Consider the following 21,479-nt stretch of genomic DNA (forward strand, 5'->3'; position numbering starts at 1 on the left):
TTCAAACAGACAGCTCGGTGCATTCAACATGTCAATACCTCTCATAAATACATGCAGTGATGAAGTCAATCTCTCCTCCTCTATCAGCCAGGAGAGATTGACATGCATATTATGAATATTAGCTCTCTGTGTACATCCAAGGGCCAGCCGTGCTGCCCTGTTCTGAGCCAATTGCAATACGGGTGGTATACAAAAGATAGCCCTATTTGGTAAAATACCAAGTCCATATCATGGTAAGAACAGCTCAAATAAGCAAAGAGAAGTGACAGTCCATCATTAGTTTAAGACATGAAGGTCAGTCAATCACAAAAATGTCAAGAACCTTCAAAGTTTCTTCAAGTGCAGTCACAAAAACCATCAAGCTCTTCGATGAAACTGGCTCTCATGAGGATCACCACAGGAAAGGAAGACCCAGAGTTACCTCTGCTGCAGAGGATAAGTTCATTAGAGTTAACTGCACCTCAGATTGCAGCCCAAATAAATGCTTCCCAGAGTTCAAGTAACAGACACATCTCAACATAAACTGTTCAGAGGAGACTGCGTGAATCAGACCTTCATGGTCGAATTGCTGAAAAGAAACCACTAGTAAAGGACACCAATAAGAAGAAGATACTTGCTTGGGCCAAGAAACACAAGCAAAGGACACAATCCAAATTTGAATTTTTGGTTCAAACTGCCGTGTCTTTTGAGACGCAGAGTAGGTGAACGGATGATCTCCGCATGTGTGGTTCCCACCGTGAAGCATGGAGGAGGTGGTGTGATGTTGTGGGGGTGCTTTGCTGGTGACGCTGTCTGTGATTTATTTAGAATTCAAGGCACACTTAATCAGCATGGCTACCACAGCATTCTGCAGTGATACGCCATCCCATCTGGTTTGTGCTCAGTGGGACTATCATTTGTTTTTCAACAGGACAATGACCCAACACACTGTGTAAGGATTATTTGACCAAGAAGGAGAGTGAAGGAGTGCTGCATCAGATGACCTGGCCTCCACAATCAGCCGACCTGAACCCAATTGAGATGGTTTGGGATGAGTTGGACCGCAGTGTGATGGAAAAGCAGCCAACAAGTGCTCAGCATATGTGGGAACTCCTTCAAGACTGTTGGAAAAGCATTCCAGGTGAAACTGGTTGAGAGAATGCCAAGAGTGTGCAAAGCTGTCATCAAGGCAAAGGGTGGCTACTTTCAAGAATCTCAAATCTAAAATATATTTTTATTTGTTTAACACTTTTTTGGTTACTACATGATTCCATATGTGTTATTTCATAGTTTTGATGTCTTCACTATTATTCTACAATGTAGAAAATAGTAAAAATAAAGAAAAACACTTGGATGAGTAGGTGTGTCCAAACTTTTGCTTGGTACTGTAAGTATTCAGACCCTTTCCTCAGTACTTTGTTGAAGCACCTTTGGCAGCGATTACAGCCTGGAGTTTTCTTGGGTATGACGCTACAAGCTTGGCACACATGTATTTGCTGAGTTTCTCCCATTCTTTTCTACAGATCCTCTCAAGCTCTGCCAGGTTGGATATTGAGCATTGCTGCACAGCTGTTTTCAGGTCTCTCCAGAGATGTTGATCGGGTTCAAGTCCGGGCTCTGGCTGTGCCACTCAAGGACATTCAGAGACTTGTCCCTAAGTCCCTTCTGCTTTGTCTTGGCTGTGTGCTTTGGGTCATTATCCTGTTGGAAGGGGAACCTTCACCTCAGTCTGAGGTCCTGAGTGCTCCTAAGCAGGTTTTCATCAAGGATCTCTGTACTTTTCTCCATTCATCTTTCCCTCGATCCTGACTAGTCTCAGTCCCTGCCGCTGAAAAACATCCCCACAACATGATAATGCCACTACCATGCTTCACCGTAGGGATGGTTCCAGGGTTCCTCCAGGTGTGACGCTTGGCATTCAGGCCGATCTTGGTTGCATCAGACCAGAGAATCTTGTTTCTCCATTAGGTGGCTTTTGGCAAACTCCAATTGGGCTGTCGTGTGCCTTTTACTGAGTGGCTTCCGTCTTGCCATAATGACCTGATTGGTGGAGTGAATTTCTGAGATCTTTTATTTAAGCTCTTGAAACATGGGACCAACACACTTTACATGTTGCGTTTATATTTTGCGGTTGTGATTGGATTTACATGAGCCAACCACAAGATGTCGCCAGCACCACAAATAACAGTTGCACTGCTTACGTGGCAGGACCTGTCATCATTAACTGTGCAGCATCTCAGTACACACAAAATGCCTGTGTGAAATACCTGGATAGCTGAGAACAAATTCCCATCCACCATGTTGATGCTACCTATCCTGTGTTTTCAGATCAGTGCAAACGAAGGAGAGGAGACAAAGACAGGAGGCCACTATTAGACTATTAAGATGCTGCCCACCCATTGAGTGATGATCCCTCATTCCCAGATCTAAACCAGTCCCTAATTAGAAGGGAAGAATAAAAAAGAAAGAAGTTGAATTGGCTTCAAGGTCCAAATTTGAATTTGAGGGCCGTATATCAGCTATAGTATACTGCTATTATGCGTTGTCTGTCTGTCTGTCTGTGAGAACCAGTTCTGATAAGCCTGGAGTGCCGATACCATTATCACGGATGGATGAGGGAGTGGGGGATGAGAGGGGATAAGAAGGTGGGAGAGGGGGTTGATAAATGTGCTTGTTGTTTGTTTAAAAAATTGAAACATGATTGTCTTCAAGAAACCCGGATAGCCTAAATAACATTAAAGGGATAGTTCACCCATTTAACAAAATTACATATTGGTTTCCTTCTCTTGTAAGCAGTCTTTGGACAAGGTATGACAGTAATCCATGCTTTATCATCTATAAGTAACTTTGTTGAGTTACACAATAAATGTTTAGAAACTGAGGCAAACACCCGGGTCACTATCCCACTTCTGACGCCAATGTAGCAAACTGCGGGGCAGAGAAGCAAACCTGGCTTGCCTGGCGCAAACATCCTACACATTGGGCCAATAGGGTTAACCCACTTGATTGGAATTGTAATGTCACTCATATAGCGCGTATCGTTACAATACATTAACACTTTAGGATGATTTGGACATGAAGCGCAAAAATACTAATATAGCTACTGTTGACTTTGTGCCACAAATGATAAAAAGTTAGCATTTGAAACAGTGGCCAGGTAAACAATATATGTCCAGGTCTATATTGATGGTCAGGCTGTTGAAATGCCCAATTGATTATCTAAATAGTCTTGTAATCCTCTGGGTATTGATGTTCCTTTTGAAGGTGGCACACCCAGGGGAGGACCAAGACGTTGAACTCAAACCGCTATTCATGGCTGTGTTAAGTATGGGAAAATGATGTGTAACGTTCCATTAAACGGAAACAGTGCTGTTCTAAATTATCAGTTGAGAAACGGGGGGTTGGGTTGTGGGTTGAATGTTTAGGGGAAACGCTTCGTGCAGTACAAACAGTCATGCTACATAGCAAACATTTAATCGAATTGAACGCACCCCTGGACTGGGATCTATCCCGTGTTGCCAGATTGACAGTGAGGGCAAACACCAGTGGATGCTGTTTAGGGGAAGATGGCTAGTAATGACCGGAACGGAGCAAATGGAATGGTATGAAACACATGTATTTGATACAATTCAAATTATTCAGCTCCAGCATTATCACGAGCCTCCTGTTGCAAACACTGTTATGCATAACCTCTCGTGGGCAGATGCTGTGTGTAATTTAGCAATAATGTCCTTCTGGGTAACTGAAATTACTGTTTGCAGGAGAAGGGTGTATTCATAAATCAGATTTTGTAGCAAAACATTGTCTGTTGCGAAACGTTTTTAAAACTGAACCCGTTAATCCAAACGGAAAATGTTTTGCAACAAAAACAAGAGTTTATATTGGACAAGTTCAGATAGGTCCCTCCGGTTTTGAACTGTTTGCTTTCTCGAGTAAACTGCTACTGACCAAACGTTTTGCAACGCAATCCGATTAATGAATACACCCCTGGATCCAGAAATGGCATCAGTGAAGCTGGAAGACAGCAGTCCAACACTCAGACTGAATGTCAACATTAAAGATGACGAAGAGGAAGAGAAGAACGGGACATCTGTTTATCATGGTATTTGTTTTTATTTGATTTAACTTTTTTTTTAGCCAGGCAAGAGCAGATGGTTCTAACCAGATGGTTTATCATCATAAGTTATACATCCACAAGTGATGATGACCAAGTCTAGTACAGACCAAATCAGAATGTTTATAAACAAAGCCTTTCTGGGAGCCGGAAAGCCGAACTCGAGAACACATAGGAAACCATGCAGACCCCCGACGTACTAGCTTATCTAATAAATATACTCAGTTTTTATCAAATCAACGACACAACTTTCTTGCTATAAAGACTATTTTTCTGGGTTGGCAGCTAAATAGTTTGCTTCGTTCATGGAGGAAATGGAACTAAATAATAAAATGTTCATTATTTAACCCTCCACTAAAGGGTATTTCTCAACCAAACAACTAGGCTAAACCAAACACCTGAACGTTTCTGGTGTGTGTGTGACTGAATGTTGGACATGTTCACTTAATCAGAGTCACAGTTGTGACAGTGGTACAGGCTTGGTGGGCCCCATACTTTGCATTCCCAGCACTGCAACCAGACCTCCCTTGGACTTGGAATTGTTAAAGTTTTCCTCGTTGGAGGAATCTGAATCTTCTGGTTCAATCTGCTTTGTTTTGTATTTTTTTCTTAAGCACGACAGTTTTTAGTTGTTATTTGGTGTGGTTTGTTTTGGCTTGCTTTTTTTCAGAAGTTATTTTAGGCAGAGCAAATATAATTTTTTCCTTCTGAGTGCTTGAATGGGTGTACATCAACTGGGTTGAAATCAGAAGAGTATTCAGGCATGTAGCTGGCCTGGAAGGCAGCTGGAGAGGTGGCCTGGAAGTGGGCATAAATCAGCTGCCCTCAAGAGATACTCAGACATGTTCTGCTCCTGCTCATCAATGAAGATGGTAGCCTACAAGCTCTCTCGGCCACTTCTCCAGTAGCTTCTTTCTCTTTTTGCAGAATCTGCGCAGCATCACATGACATATGCCATACAACTTTGCAGCTGGTCTAATTGATTTCCCCTGCTCTGTTACATCATTTGACGTTCTGTTCAAAGAGCGGAGCGGTACTCCCCTGTCTGTCTTTCTTTTCCGTGATCAAGGCATGCTGAAAGTAAAAGAAAATATGTACCAAAAACATCCAGTTTTAGTCCGGGTTAGTTGTAACATTTTCTCACAAGTTGTTACAACTAACCCAGACCCTTGCAGCCATTAGCAAGCTTCTATTTTAGCTAAATGTTAAAACTTTAGCATTGCTAACTTGCATCAAATATCTCTACACAGACTGGTTATCAACCTGATATAAGTTTGATTAATTGAACTACAAAGAACTTCATGCAATCACAAAAACAAAGTTGGTCAAAATAATTACTTTCTTGCCTCAAAATCAGATTTCTGCCAATATAATCTGCAGAGTTTATCACAGGGACTTGTTTTTTCACATGCGGGTTCAGGACTAAACTGAGCATGAGCACAGTGAATCACATGATTCTACCTCGCTCCTGATTGGAGGAATTGCAAGTGTTACAACCATCCCGGTCTCCCCTATAAGCACATCTTTTGTCCATTAAAATAACATCAAATTGATCAGAAATACAATGTAGACATTGTTAATGTTGTAAATGATTATTGTACCTGGAAATGGCAGATTTTTTTTAATGGAATGTCTACATAGGCATAGAGAGGCCCATTATCAGCAACCATCACTCCTGTGTTCCAATGGCACATTGTGTTAGCTAATTCTAGTGTATCATTTTAAAAGGCTAATAGATCATTAGAAAAACCATTTTGTAATTATGTTAGCACAGCTGAAAACTGTTGTCCTGATTAAAGAAGCAATACAACTGGTCTTCTTTAAACTAGTTGAGTATCATGAGAATCAGCAATTCTGGGTTGGATTACAGACTCAAAATGGCCAGAAACAAATAATTTTCTGATGAAACTCGTCAGTCTGTTCTTGTTCTGAGAAATGAAGGCTATTCCATGCGAGAAATTGCCAAGAAACTGAAGATTTAGTACAACGCTGTGTACTACTCCCTTCACAGAACAGCGCAAACTGTACATTAGAGTATGGACAAGTACATTAGAGTATCTCATCGTCAACAGTGAAGAGGCGACTCTGGGATGCTGGCCTTCTAGGCAGAATTGCAAAGAAAAAGCCATATCTCAGACTGGTCAATAAAAAAAAAAGATTAAGATGGACAAAAGAACACAGACACTGGACAGAGGAACTCTGCCTAGAAGGACCGCATCCCGGAGTCGCCTCTTCACTGTTGATGTTGAGACGGGTGTTCTGCGGGTACTATTTAATGAAGCTGCCAGTTGAGGACTTGTGAGCTTCAGAAGAAAGTTATTTGTTTCTGGCCATTTTGAGCCTGTAATCCAACCCAGAAATGCTGATGCTCCAGATACTCAACTAGTCTAAAGAAGGACAGTTTTATTGCTTCATTAAATCAGGACAACAGTTTTCAGCTGTGCTAACATAATTGCAAAAGGGTTTTCTAATGATCAATTAGCCTTTTAAAATTATAAACTTGGATTAGCTAACACAACGTGCCATTGGAATACAGGAGTGATGGTTGCTGATAAATGGCCTCTACGCCTATGTAGATATTCCTTTTAAAAAATCTGCAGTTTCCAGCTACAATAGTTGTTTACAACATTAACAATGTCTACACTGTATTTCTGATCAATTTGATGTTATTTTAATTGACAGAATGTGCTTTTCTTTCAATTCGTTTAGGACATCTACTTTGTGCATGACAAGTCATTTTTCCAACAATTGTTTACAGACAGATTATTTCACTTGTAATTCACTGTATCACAATTCCAGTGGGTCAGAAGTTTACATACACTAACTTGACTGTGCCTTTTAACAGCTTGGAAAATTCCAGAAAATTATGTCATGGCTTTAGAAGCTTCTGATAGGCTAATTGACATCATTTCAGTCAATTGGAAGTGTACCTGTGGATGTATTTCAATGCCTACCTTCAAACTCTTGACATCATGGGAAAATCAAAAGAAATCAGCCAAGACCTCAGAAAACAAATTGTAGACCTCCACAAGTCTGGTTCATCCTTGGGAGCAATTTCCAAACGCCTGAAGGTACCACGTTCATCTGTACCAAACAATAGTACACAAATATAAACATCCATGGGACCACGCCGCCTTCATACCGCTCAGGAAGGAGACACATTCTGTCTCCTAGAGATGAACGTACCTTGGTGTGAAAAGTGCAAATCAATCCCAGAACAATAGTAAAGGACCTTGTGAAGATGCTGGAGGAAACAGGTACAAAAGTATCTATATCCACAATAAAACAAGTCCTATATCGACATAACCTGAAAAGCCACTCAGCAAGAAAGAAGCCACTGCTCCAAAACCGTCATAAAAAAGCCAGACTACGGTTTGCAACTGCACATGGGGACAAAGATCGTACTATTTGGAGAAATGTCCTCTGGTCTGATGAATCAAAAATAGAACTTAGGCCATAATGACCATCGTTATGTTTAGAGGAAAAAGGGGGAGGCTTGCAAGTGTAGCCAATGTGAAATGGCTAGCTAGTTAGCGGTGGTGCGCGCTAGTGCCGTTTCAAATCGGTGACGTCACTTGCTCTGAGACCTTAAAGTAGTGGTTCCCCTTGCTCTGGTAACAATGCTTCGAGGGCGAATGTTGACGTGTGCAGAGCGTTCCTGGTTCGCGCCCAGGTCGGGGCGAGGGGACGGACGTAAAGTCTATACTGTTACACAAGCTTTTCTGCAGGAGGGACTGGTGCACTTCACAAAATCAATGGCATCATGAGAAAGGAAAAATATGTGGATATATTGAAGCAACAGCTCAAGACATCAGTCAGGAAGTTAAAGCTTGGTTGCAAATGGATCTTCCAAATGGACAATGACCCCAAGCATTCTTCCACAGTTTTGGCAAAATGGCTTAAGGACAACAAAGTCAAGGTGTTGGAGTGGCCATCACAAAGCCCTGACCTCAATCCCAAAGAAAATTTGTGGGCAGAACTGAAAAAGCTTGTGCGAGCAAGGAGGCCTACAAACCTGATTCAGTTACACCAGCTCTGTCAGGAGGAATGGGCAAAAATTCACCCAACTTATTGTTGGAAGCTTGTGGAAGGCTACTCGAAATGTTTGACCCTAGTTAAATAATTTGAAGGCAATGCTACCAAACACTAATTGAGTGTATGTAAACTTCTGACCCACTGGGAATGTGATGAAAGAATTAAAAGCTGAAATAAATCTCTCTCTACTATTACTCTGACATTTCACATTCTTCAAATAAAGTGGTGATCTTAACTGACATAAGACAGGTAATTTTTACTAGGATGAAATGTCAGGAATTGTGAAAAACTGAGTTTAAATGTATTTGGCTAAGGTGTATGTAAATTTCCGACTTCAAATGTGTGTGTGTGTGTGTGTGTGTGTGTGTGTGTGTGTGTATGTATGTATATATATATATATATATATATATATATATATATATATGCACTACTCTAACCCTGGTAACCTCAACCTACCTCTCTCGCACTGGACACTTCTCACCCCCAGCACCACGGGCACCCCTACATTTAACACATAGCGCTTCTTTCCACATTCCTACACATTCCTTTGTCTCATGCCCTTCTGCACTCTTCTCACACCTAGGAACCTCCCTCCCACACACTGCTGCCACATGCCCATAAGCTTGACCCCTGCAACAAAGTCATGGATTTGGCAACAGAAGCTCATAGGGGATAACTGAAATATCCTAACATCACTTTGTCGGGCAGAGACTCAACATCAAAACTCACGCCACCCTGTCTGTGTCGCACCAAATGACAAGCATCACAAACACCGGGAAGCTTCACCTTCATCTGGTCCACCTTCACATTTACCGCTACCCCAGTAATCACTCCTTTCAATGGAGCCATGTTCTTCAGCGAAAAACAAGTCACCGTTAGTCCCCATTCGTGTGGCGCGGAGTGCCCGCTCCCTGTGACCGACAGAAACACAAACAATTATCACAAGCCCACCTCCGGTTACCTCCACCGACTCCACAGCACCTAATTCCGTTTTCACCCACCCTGAAACCACATATTGATCAGCCAAAAGGTGGGTGTCCACTTTCTCCAAAAATAACAGACTTGTCTTTATCCTGACAATCGGTGCAGGGCTCGGACTCCAAGAACCTCACCAAACCTGCCACTTCTGGTAATTCGCACTCATTTTAAAAATGTATTTAACCATTATTTAACCAGGAAATGCCCATTGAGACCCAGAGTCTCTTTTTCAAGGGAGACCTGGCCAGAAAGGCAGCAACAATCAATACTTTACAGAATTCAAACATACAACAATACAATTCAACAACATGATCCAGCCTAAAAAAAAAAAGCCTTTACACTCCTCTATAAGAGTCTCCCGTCAAACATGTTAATTCATTCAGTGGCACTAACATATCTAGATGAAGCATGGATTGTAGACTATTCCATGCCTCTGGTGCACAAGACGAGAAGGCAGTCATGCCTAATACTGTACATGTCCTGGGGACTTTAAGTAGCAACCACCAAACAGACCAGGTATGGTAACTGCTGGTGGTGAAGGAGACCAGACTACAGAGATAAAGAAGGAGTTTACCCAAAAGGGCTTTCTGCGCGTATAAAGTGAGGTCCAACCCACCATTTAGTACAAGCACAAGGATTCATGATAAACAGAGCCCAGTCTCTGAAAGACAGTGGAGGCTGCATGCATATAGAACAAGTCACCATAATCAATTACAGAGAGAAAACGGCCCTGTACAAGCTTCTTTCTCGTCATAAGCGGGAAGTAAGTCTTAATACGAAAATAAAAACCCAATTTCAACTTAAGATCCCACACAAGACTATCCATGTGAACTTTAAAGGACAACTTGTCATTCAACCATATACCTAGGTATTTGTCGGATGACACTTTTTCAATGGATAAGCCACCAGATGTGCAATGCTAACCATTGGCTGAGTGCGAGCTCTAGTAAAGGTCATGAATTTTGTTTTTTGTAAATTCAAGACCAGTTTGAGATCATAAAGGGAGGCCTGCAGTGACTGAAACGCAGTCTGGAGCTCTTCAACAGCCTGAACCAGAGAAGGAGCACATGAATATATGACTGTATCTGCATATACTGTAGATGTAACTTTGCTGGTTGCATCCCATTTCCCAAATCATTAATACAAATTGAGAACAACACAGGAGCTAAAATGGAACACTGAGGCACACCTCTATTAATCTCAAGAAAGCTAGACTTGATTGTCAGTATATTCACATTGTGTTCTGTCAGAAAGATAGTCCTTGAACCAATTTACTGCCCCTTCAACAATTTATTGTCAAGTGAATCAAATGTCTTTTGATAAATCAACAAACAGAGCAGCACAATGTTGCTTTTTATCATTCACTTCCATAACTGGATAAGGCGTACAGCTCACTCTGTTTGCACTTGCCAGCAACCTTCTTCGACCTACCATCTCCCTTTTTTCCAACATCTTCAACAGATTCACCCTCTACCACCCTCACTCTCTTCAACCTCCACCTCTCTCTTTCCCAACGTTCCTCCTCTGTATTCCAAGTATACGTCTCCTTGTGATAATATTGCATTTCTCCTAACAAACATTGCATTCTTGCCCTCTGAAGGAACACCATTTCCTCCTCCCTTGATCAACGTCACTACGACCGGAACTCGGTCACCAATGACAGCTAGCTTTATTTTCAGTGTTGGATGCATTGGTGGACTGGGACAAAAATTCAGCCCTGGCATTTTGGCCACATCAGCCCACATCACTGTGCACCCAGACTGTCACGAATATTACCGAAGGTGGCTCCCCTTCTTGTTCGGGTGGCGCTCGGCGGTCGTCGTCGCCGGTCTACTAGCTGCCACCGATCCTTTGTTCCGTGTTCGTTTGGTTTTGTCTAATTGTTTTCACCTGTTCATTGGTTGATTGTTAGGGTGGTGTTATTTAAGGTCGTTTAGCCCGCTTCTGTTTGTGCAGGCTTGTTCTTTTGTATTTGTGAGAGGTGTTAGTGTTTTGTTGGGTTTTCTCGCTGTCCTGGTATTTTTACTTAAGGGTACTTACTGTAGTAATAGTTACGCCTGTGTTGGGTATAACTATTTTGTTATTTTTGGTTTTGGACATTAAAGCGTGTTTTCTCCCGAATCCTTTGCTCTCTGCGTCTGACTCCACACCCATTCACTCATTGAGCGTTACACAGACAGCAACATTCAAACCTGTCCAGCATTGCCAGCATTTAATTTGATTTATGAACTGTGCTATCTGGAGTGCTCAACGAGCAGTTTAAAGAAATGAAGTAGACAAACTGCCTGTGATTTGAAGTTCTATGAAATGAGTCTGTGTAGTTGCTAAGTCTGTGTAGTTGCTAACCCTGGTGATAGCGAGTGGCAGGTCATTTTCTTTGACTGTCATCCACTTTTAGAACCGTTTTATCCCCCCTTTGTATTGTAGAGTCTATGTATAAGTCATGTGTACAGAGTGTACAAAACATTAGGAACACCTTCCTAATATTGAGTTGTACACCCTTTTGCCCTCAGAACAGCCTCAATTCTTCGGGGCACGGACTCTACAAGGTGTCGAAAGTGTTCCACAGGGATGCTGGCCCATGTTTACTCCAATGCTTCCCACAGTTGTGTCGAGTTGGTTGGATGTCCTTTGGGTGGTGGACCATTCCTGATACACACAGGAAACTGTTGAGCGTGGAAAAACCCAGCAACGTTGCAGTTAATGACACACTCAAACCGGTGCGCCTGTCACCTACTACCCTACCCTGTTCAAAGGCACTCAAATATTCTGTTTTGCCCACTCACCTGCTGAATGACACACATACAACATCTGTCTCAAGGCTTAAAAATCCTTCTTCAACCTGTCTCCTCCCCTTCATCTACACTGACTTGAAGTGGATTTAACAGGTGACACCAATAAGGGATCTTAGCTTTCACATGGATTCACCTGGTCAGTCTGTCATCGAAAGAGCAGGTGTTCCTAATGTTTTGTACACTGTGTATATCACACCAACTGACTTGTTCTTTGGATGTTGTTCACACGGGAGACTGTGTTGAGACATTCTCTACATCCAGAGAGCAACAGTAGAAAGATCACAGAGCAACGGAGGTCTCACAACTGCCCACATTGCGAGGAGATGTTCCCATTTCTATCAAAGCAAAGAAAGAAAAAATACACCTAAAAATACACATGGGAGAGAATCCGTATTACTGCACTGACTGTGGGAAGTGCTTCACAAAATCACAAGCTCCATCAGTTCATCAGAGAGTGCACACTGGAGAAAAGCCTTTCTCCTGTTCTGACTGTGGGGAGAGTTTTTCTCAACTGAGCAGCTTAAAAAAACACCAAGGTATACACACAGGTGAGAAGCCCTACTCCTGCTCTGACTGTGGGATGAGTTTCTCCCGATTGGATACCTTAAAATATCACCAATGGGCAGTTTCCCATCGAAGAAAATTGTCATGGTTCCTGTCTGCTTAAGTGGGCACTCTCTCGCGCGTGACCACCTTTGAGCATGAGTTCCCGTGCGAGATCACAGCTCATGCGAAAGAGGGAACGCCTACTTACACAGACAGGAACCTTGACCATTTTTATGGGGAAAAAAAACATGCATTTAATTTATCCACCATCTTTGATAAACAGGGCATTCGGAAAGTATTCAGAACCCTGGACTTATTCCACTTCGTTACGTCACAGCCTTATTCTAAAATGGATTATTTTTAAAAAATCCCTCATCGATCAACACACAATACCCCATAATGACAAAGATAAAAACAGGTTTAGACATTTGTGAAAATGTATTTCAAAAAACGGATCACATTTACTTAAGTATTAAGACCCTATTGGGGAGGTTCTCACACTCTTCTCTGCAGATCCTCTCAAGCTCTGTCAGGTTGGATGGGGAGCGCCGCTGCACAGCTATTTTCAGATCTTTCCGGAGACGTTTGATCGTTGTCTTGGCTGTGTGCTTAGGGTCGTTGTCCTGTTGGAAGGTGAACCTTCGCCCCAAGTGGGCTGCCATGTGCCTTTTACTGAGGAGTGGCTTCCTTTTGGCCACTCTACCATAAAGGCCTGATTGGTGGAGCACTGCCGAGATGGTTGTCCTTCTGGAAGTTTGTCCCATCGCCACAGGAGCTCTAGAGCTGTCAGTGACCATTGGGTTCTTGGTCACCTCCCTGACCAAGGCACTTCTGCCCCGATTGCTCAGTTTGGCCGGGAGGCCAGCTCTAGGAAGAGTATCAGTGGCTCCAAACACCTTCCATTTAAGAATGATGGAGGCCACTATGTTCTTAGGGACCTTTAATGCTGAATAAATGTTTTGGTACCCTTCCCCAGAACTGTGGCTCAACACAATCCTGTCTCAGAGCTCTACAGACAATTCCTTGACTTCATGGCTTGGTTTTTGCTCTGACATACACTGTCAACTGTGGGACCCTTATATAGACAGGTACTGTATGTGTCTTTCCAAATCATGTCCATTCAATTTACCACAGGTGGACTCCAATCAAGTTGTAGAAACATCAAGGATGATCAATGGAAACAGGATGCACCTGAGCTCAATTTCAAGTCTCATGGCAAAAGGTCTGAATACTTACGTAAATAAGGTATTTTTTAAAATATATATTTTTTAAATTTGCAAACATTTCTATAAACCTGTTTTCGCTTTGTCATTATGGGGTATTGTGTGTAGATTGATGAGGGAAAAAAACAATATAATCAATTTTAGAATAAGGCTGTAACGTAACAAAATGTGGAAAAAGAGAAGGAGTCTGAATACTTTCCGAATGCACTGTAGCTTAAAGCCAAACAATAGGGAACAATTTGATCATTGGCTGATTGCTCCCATGTCCCAAGCCACCCAGTTGACTATTTTAAAATGCTGGAAGTCCTCAATGCCAATGTCCATGCTAAAACGGGTTATGTCCACCTAGATATCTCGATCTTGATGGAACAAGCTTGTACACATCAGATCATATAGAGATGGTGTGGTGATTCGTTTTCAGCATTAGTTTGGATGGATCATTTTTTTATACTACACAACTATGACTTTAATGATACACAGGCTTTAAAATGACTACGTGTTTATCATCTTTTAAAACTCAATTTGTTATTCTAGTCATTGATAGTGAATGTGTTTGTAGATCTGCATTGAACTTTAATTGATCAGCCAATGAAAAATAAAGTTTGTACATGAAGTCGTGCTGGTCAAATGCTCCTTCTCTTTTGTATGATTAACTACAAAAACAACGTTTTAAGAGAAATCATTTGTCTGAAGCAGAAAAACACAGGAAATTCAAATGAGCATGACAAAGCTACATTTGACCTATGCACTAGCAAGGTTTTTCAGCTTATGCAGCTTTCACACCTGCAAGAGCAGTGTTTCCCAAACTCGGTCCTGGGGCCCCGCTTGGGTGCACGTTTAGTTTTTTGCCCTAGCAATACACAGCTGAATCAAATAATCAAAGCTTGATGAGTTGATTATTTAAATCAGCTGTGTAGTGCTGGGGCAAAAACCTAAATGTGCACCCAGTTGGGGCCCCAGGACAGAGTTTGGGAAACCATTTGCTAGAGTATTGTAGCTTTATTGATCTACTGTACTCAATGCTGTTTCCCCTCAACCTCTAGGGGGCCTCCCACCCCAAAATAAAAATGGTTTATCTGGAATGCAAGTCATGTGCCCAGGGGCCCTGACCTCCAGGGGGGCCCCATTGATTGTGTAAGTCACTCTCACTCAAATATCAGATGAACATATAACATGTGTAATGGCAAAATGTGTAGAATTGCAAGATCGCAAGCCAGCTGGACTTCGTGTCAATTGCTTCATGTTGACATGAGGGGACGTGTGCGCACATACACAGTGTACTTCTATAGAAGTATTTGAAAATAGGTTACAATTATTTCCTTCAAATAGCCTATGATTTTAAAATACTTAATTCCAAAAATATTAGTTCAAATAACCCTATAACCCGACAGACCTGGTTCAAATACATGGGATTGAGGCGCCTTCGAACGGGGTATAGCAGTAGATGCCAGGCGCACCGGTTTGTGTCAACAACAGCAACGCTGCTGGGTTTTTCACGCTCAACAGTTTCCCCATGTGTGTCAAGAATAGTCCACAACCCAAAGGACATCCAGCCAACTCGACACAACTGTGGGAAGCATTGAAGTCAACATGAGCCAACAACCCTGTGGAACGCTTTCAACACACTGTAGAGTCCATGCCCTGACGAATTGAAGCTGTTCTGAGGGCAAAATATATTTTGTACACTGTGTAGGTTCACACACACAATCCCTCTTATGTCAACAGCTGGCTTGCAATCTTGTTTCTTCTGTACTCAAACCTTCAAATGTAGGCAAACATAAAAAAAAATCCTACAAATGATTCACTCCCTCTCGCATACCTATGCACATTCACACATTTTGAAGTGAAATAAACCTTTATTTCAACGGCATCACAAAAATATCGGCATTTGCCTTGGCTCTGATAAATATAACACTTATGTTTGTGTGAGAAAAACAAACTACAGTGATGAATCTGAGGGATAAAAACATGCATTCAGTGTGTGGACCACTCGACTGTTATCAATACTGTTTAAGATAAATCAGTCATTCATGATTACAGTGACAAGACTGATGATATGCGAGTTACTTCCGGATCCTATCAATTTAATGCAATAATTAGATGGAATTACCTCTCTTCCAGGAACACAAACAGAGCTTCTGAAAAAAACTGTTTAGCTAATACTTTTAATGTATACATTTTTTGTTAGTACTGACATGCCAATATAATCTCTGTGTGACTGTGGCTAATAGCTATTGCATTAACACAACCCCCTGGCCTTTTAGGTTCACTGATTGTAAAAAGGGCAGAGAGGACATAGCCCTGCTTCAACGCTTAGATCAAGTAGAGGTCAATCAAGAGCATCTCAGCCTGTTCATAGAAAACAACTAGGACTAAGATAATAACTGTCCAAGTTCCTTGATAGGATGAAGTCTCTATCTTTGACTTACTAATATAGCCTAACACACAAAACCATGCACTTAACATGGAGATATTGTACATTGCACAGTTTGGGGGTTAGTGTTAATCCTCACAGTGTAGTCAAATAGGCACAAACAATACTACTGCAATACAACCTTACTCCTTATAGCTTTACATCCTTACCAATGACATCTTTACTAACTCCTATGCGTTCTACACACAGATCATCATTTAAGAAGAGGAGTCAGTAGGGCACAGGGGTTGCCTATTGGAGCCTACTGGGGTACAGGAGACCAGATCTCGATAAGGGTCATCATAGTCGGGTGGCTGAATCTAGAGACCAACAGAGAAGTGTCCACCAGCTGCCAGTCTATCCACCCTACAAGGTCTCCCCCCTCTGATGGGCCATCTTCATTCCCCCCAGAGGAGCAGTAAAGCCCCCCTTCTCCTCCACGTTGAAGAGCATTCCTCCCTGGAACAGAGATTGAGCAGGATGCACAGGTGTCACATTTATTATGCTCCCCGTCAGTGTTATTCTTTCCTGTTATTTCTATCATGCGGGACACAGGGTAAACGGAGTTCCCAACACCTTAACCACCATTAATATAGCGTCATAATTGCAAATAAATACCGGTGGAAAGATTCTTAATAGTATGAACCAACATCGTATCATAACGCTAACTAGAAACTGTTTTTAGATTCTCAAAAATATGTATATAGCCCATCAATGTTTCAGCACTGTCATATACAACTTAATCTTTCATTTTTGTATCTTTGCAATTGTACACCTACAATTCAATAACTAAAGAGCATAAGAGGCTGACGTTTTCATCTGTGTGCGCTACTTACCATCGTCAGCGATGGGTACCGCGGATGTAGGAGCGGCTCACCGGCTGGGTCCAAAATCCGGGCACACATCATAACATGTAAATGATGTAGGATAGGAAAACAAGTCCCATGATAGCAAAAAACATCAACACTAAAATGTCCAACATGATGAGAATGGCAGAAATGGAGGATGCAGATGTATCGCCAGAACACACGACGAAGAAATTGGAAGCCCCCTTAAAACCGGCGCAGATCGGGGGAGATCGGAAATAGCCGGAGCAGAATAATCTCTTCTCTGCACGAAACCCCTCCCCGCCCTATACTTTCTATAATATTGTACGCGTGGAAGCATACGGGTAGACATTAAAACCAGGATAGGGAGTAGCGTAAAACATGGGATATTTATTTTTGCTGAGGGCCCAGTCTCATATGCATTTAATACATGCAATCTGCGTTTAGTGTTCAGCAAAATCGTAGTCATATAGTCAAGGAATCACACCGAATGAGGAATAATTTACACTGAAGGAAGCAAATAATACTGGACGCTACCGAGTAAAAATGACATTTTATTTAATCTGTAGAATATTTAAGTACAATTCGAAGTGCTGAAACAGGGCAACATGAGATGCTTTTATCAGTTCCTTAAAATTCAACTGGAGTCTGATTTTCTTTTAAGAATGTCAATATATGCATGTAAAAAATGAAAAAAATGCTATCAAAACAAAATCATTTTTTGATGGAATGCACAACATCGGTCTGAATGCTAGGTCAGTGTTTGTGGTTGGTTGATTTATATCTGCACTTCCTATACCAGTATCATACAAAAGCAAGGAATGGTTGATTCATCAGAAGCATAGGACATAGGAGTCTTTAATTGGGGTAGAAGGTTGGAGGACTCTTGGCCATAGGACTGATATGACCACTATACATTGGGGGAGGAGAACACGGTGATGATATGAGATATGATACTGCAGAGTTGTAGGAGTGATACCAAAGCAGAAGAGAATATTGGTCTCCTGGCGGATTCCTAGTCTTTCCTTTCCCCAGGTTGGGGGTAGTAGTACGCTTTCCTAGTAGCATCCCTTTCCTAGCCCCATCCAGCTCAATACAGACAATAACATGGTACAATAATAATGTCTACACCTTGCCGCTGTGGTCTATCATCACTCAAGTCGCACAAAAACACAATTGGCTCGTCTTTAGCCACTTTGGATTGGTTTCCCTCCAACTACCACCATCATTCACCTCGCTCCTAAATCCCCCTAGCAACTAAAACAAATCACTGCAAAGGAAAAACAGCTGTGGCAGCCAACGTAGGCTTGGTTTATTCCCTATCTATAAAACACACCAAAGCCTCCAAGTAGCCAAGGCAATTTTATTTTGAGAGGCATTGACTGCAGATACTGTACAAGAGGCCAACCAAATTCATAAAAACTCCCAACACCCCATTCACGTCAAGCCAAACCACCTCTTCCTCTTCACCCTTTCTTCAGTTACTGCAGCAAAGCAAGTGAGACTTCAAATGGCTCTGCCCCAAAAACGGCCCTTCATACAGTGTACGAGTTTAAAAATGTCCAGTTGTCAAGTAGAGATCATAGATGCTAAATGCCAGCCTAGACTTACCTTCTTTTTTTTTATCAGCATGGCAATCTGATTATCCAGTCGGGTTGAGGTGTGCGTTGTGTTCATTCTAATTCATTTAAGCATCATTGTTATAACTCATCACATTACAAAGTTGAAGCCAAAATGATATGAACGGTCAACACCTACTTATTGTCCAACACATCCCACCACACTGGTACTAAAACGGGTAACGTTTACCCTTTATACTGCCCCTTCACCTCATTAGATCAAAATCATTCCACACTACAGTTTAGTCTGCAGGCAAAAGCCCCTTCCTTCCCCAGCACCATGACCCACAACCCAAAATAACTGTACAATACCACTATCAAATCAGGCTACACGGCGGGAGTACGGCTTTGTTTTTATAAAGCGGAACAAGACTTTTAATTCCCTCCCCTCATCTGTGACTGTCACAGCGCATCAGGGAAGGGGATGAAACAGTATGGTGGGAAAGATAAGGAAAGAAGTAAGCGGTCGAGGAGGAGTTCACCGCGTCCCTCTCCCAGCCTCACACGGAATGTACAACGATCCGTCGGCACTGGAAGAACCTGCCCCGTGACAGGACATCCAGACAGATCTTGTAGCTACGACTATGAAAGTTACGTCATTGTCGAGTAACATTTCTCAGTTTTCTATGCAACACAGGCGTGCCACTACATAGGTAGGGAATGTCCTCTGGAAATGTGTGCCTATAGAATGTCAGAGATTACCTATAAATGCGGACGAGAGAGCGGGGGCCTAATGTTACTGTGCGCCATGACGACTGCTCATTAATGAGCATGTGAATATTCATGAGCCAGTGGCACTCCAGAACATTGCTCTTCGAAGTTTCAAGGAAAAGAGAACTGGGCGAGATAGTCCATTCACGAGTTGGCACAACAAAACAGGCAAATTAGGTTGAGGAATTATCAGGCAAATACATAACCCATGATGGTTGATTTACCCCATGGATCTAAATCGGTGGGATTGCTAACCCAGCATACGCACACGTCTAGACAAAACTAGCGTGCCTCATTGGTTCATAAATCGAGTTGCCGTTTTATTTCCGAAATGTATTTGATACATTGACATTTTTAAAATAAGCCTCTTAGAATACCAACAACAGCAAAGGGGGGAAAAAAACAGCATGATAGGAAATAGAAACACTAACATTTACCACAGCCTGGATTTCTGACCCCAGTTCAACACTTCTCATAACAAAGGACTGGAATGTTTAACAACAAAACAAGTGAAAAAAATAATAATTTGAAAAAAATGAGAAAAGATTGACAATACAGAATTGTTTTGGGAATTGTGTTTGGCCTTCGCGCTTACGATTGATCAACTCGGATGTTGGTTCTCTTGGAAGGGGCAGGACCTGGCCTGATCCTACCCCCTCTCTCCGCCCCAGACCCCCTCCCCTCCCTACATCACGTCACTCATCTTCCTGTAAGACTGTCGGAAGGCATGAGGCTGCGAGCGGGAGACAGCAAGAATGAGGAATAGCTTCACACCCACTGACTAAGGTGATGACATGATTGTAAGAAGATTGTAACCACGTCCCCTAACTAACTCGTCCCTGATCCCTCCTGTACTTCAAATGCCTGAACTTGAGGTACAAGGCAAGGCAGGAGGCGCTCTTCAGTTTAGATAGGATTCCAGTTGAGTTTCAGAACAATACCCACAATGCAGTGCAGGACAGGGTAAGACAGGTGAGGTAACAGATAAGTACTATTGATAAATGCGTACGTGTAGTTATAGAAATATATAAGACCTCTCTGGTAAGACTGATACTGTAGACTGCTCACTGACTGGCTGATGCGACAACAATGGGGTATTGATGGATAATGGAATGTACACAAGTCAAATATTCAAGCTGAGTTCTCACTGCCCAGATATAGTAAGATTCTACACTGAGCTTCCAGTCAGACCAATTTCAACCAGTTTCAAAAACGGAAAAAAGAAGAAGAAAAAACTACTTCTGAAGATGCCACACCCACATTCCAAACTCATTTTCTCATGACCACATTTGCCTCAGTTCTCTGCTGTCATGGCAACTTGATTGACAAAGGGGGAGGTTCATATCGTTTTGCATCATAGTTTGCTGGAAAATGAAGTGCTGTAGCTAGGATAGTTGTGATACACTATGACCCCTGACGTATATATAGCCTGTAAGATGGGGGCATGTTACTTCTGTAAGACTTAAATCCCACTTGTGACTGCTTTTTTTTTAGTGGACCGAAGAATTGGGACAGAGACAGGCAGACAAACAGACAGACAGACGGCAGCACAGAGAGTCTGTCGTTGGAGGAGAGCAGACCGGGGGGGGGGGGGGGGTCTTACAGGACAGATCAGGGAACGAGTGAAAGAAATAGAAAGCGGCATTAAGATGAGATGGCACTGGGCTTTTCATTTGCTTCTCTCCCTCCCTCCCACACTTCTCTTTCTCAGATCAGATGGCCTCTACATAGTTAGCAGGCAGCATGCCCTGCTGGCCAGTGCGCTCGACACGGCCGTACATCCAGCCCTCGTCGATCACCTGCGCGTCCACGATCACATCTCCCTCCAGGAAGCCCACCTCGTCCTCGTCGGCTGCAGCATAGTCATACACCGCCTGGTACCGCTTCTACACACAGGAAGAGAAGGGGGAGATATATATGTATAGATATATAGAACGAGTGAAAGAGAGAGAGAGAGAACGGGTGAAAGAGAGAGAGAGAGAACGGGTGAAAGAGAGAGAGAACGAGTGAAAGAGAGAGAGAACGAGAGAGAACAAGTGAAAGAGAGAGAACGAGAGAGAGAGAGAGAGATGGAGGGTGAGGGGATGTAAAGGAATAGGAGGGAGGGAAGGGAGAAGGTACGGAGAAAGGGAGAGAAAGAGAACATGAAGTTCCTATAACACCACCTTCAACAGAGACAGTCAGTCTCTGCTACAAGACAAAGGTACTGGGGGGGGGGGGGGGGCATACACAGTGGAGG

The 21,479-nt window shown here is 42.5% G+C and overlaps 1 protein-coding gene across 1 annotated transcript in view; it reads right to left on the minus strand.

Moving 5' to 3' along the window:
- Positions 1-17,446: 17,446 nt before the first annotated feature.
- The window catches only part of LOC110538141 (LIM and SH3 domain protein 1), a 41,348-nt gene continuing 37,315 nt past the window's right edge, over positions 17,447-21,479 (minus strand). The window contains exon 7 of the mRNA XM_036938203.1: positions 17,447-21,126. Coding sequence (XP_036794098.1) covers positions 20,953-21,126 — 174 coding nt within the window. The 3' untranslated portion in view covers positions 17,447-20,952. The remainder of the gene's footprint in view (positions 21,127-21,479) is intronic.

Source organism: Oncorhynchus mykiss, chromosome 12 (genome assembly GCF_013265735.2).
Source record: "Oncorhynchus mykiss isolate Arlee chromosome 12, USDA_OmykA_1.1, whole genome shotgun sequence".
NCBI lineage: Eukaryota > Metazoa > Chordata > Actinopteri > Salmoniformes > Salmonidae > Oncorhynchus > Oncorhynchus mykiss.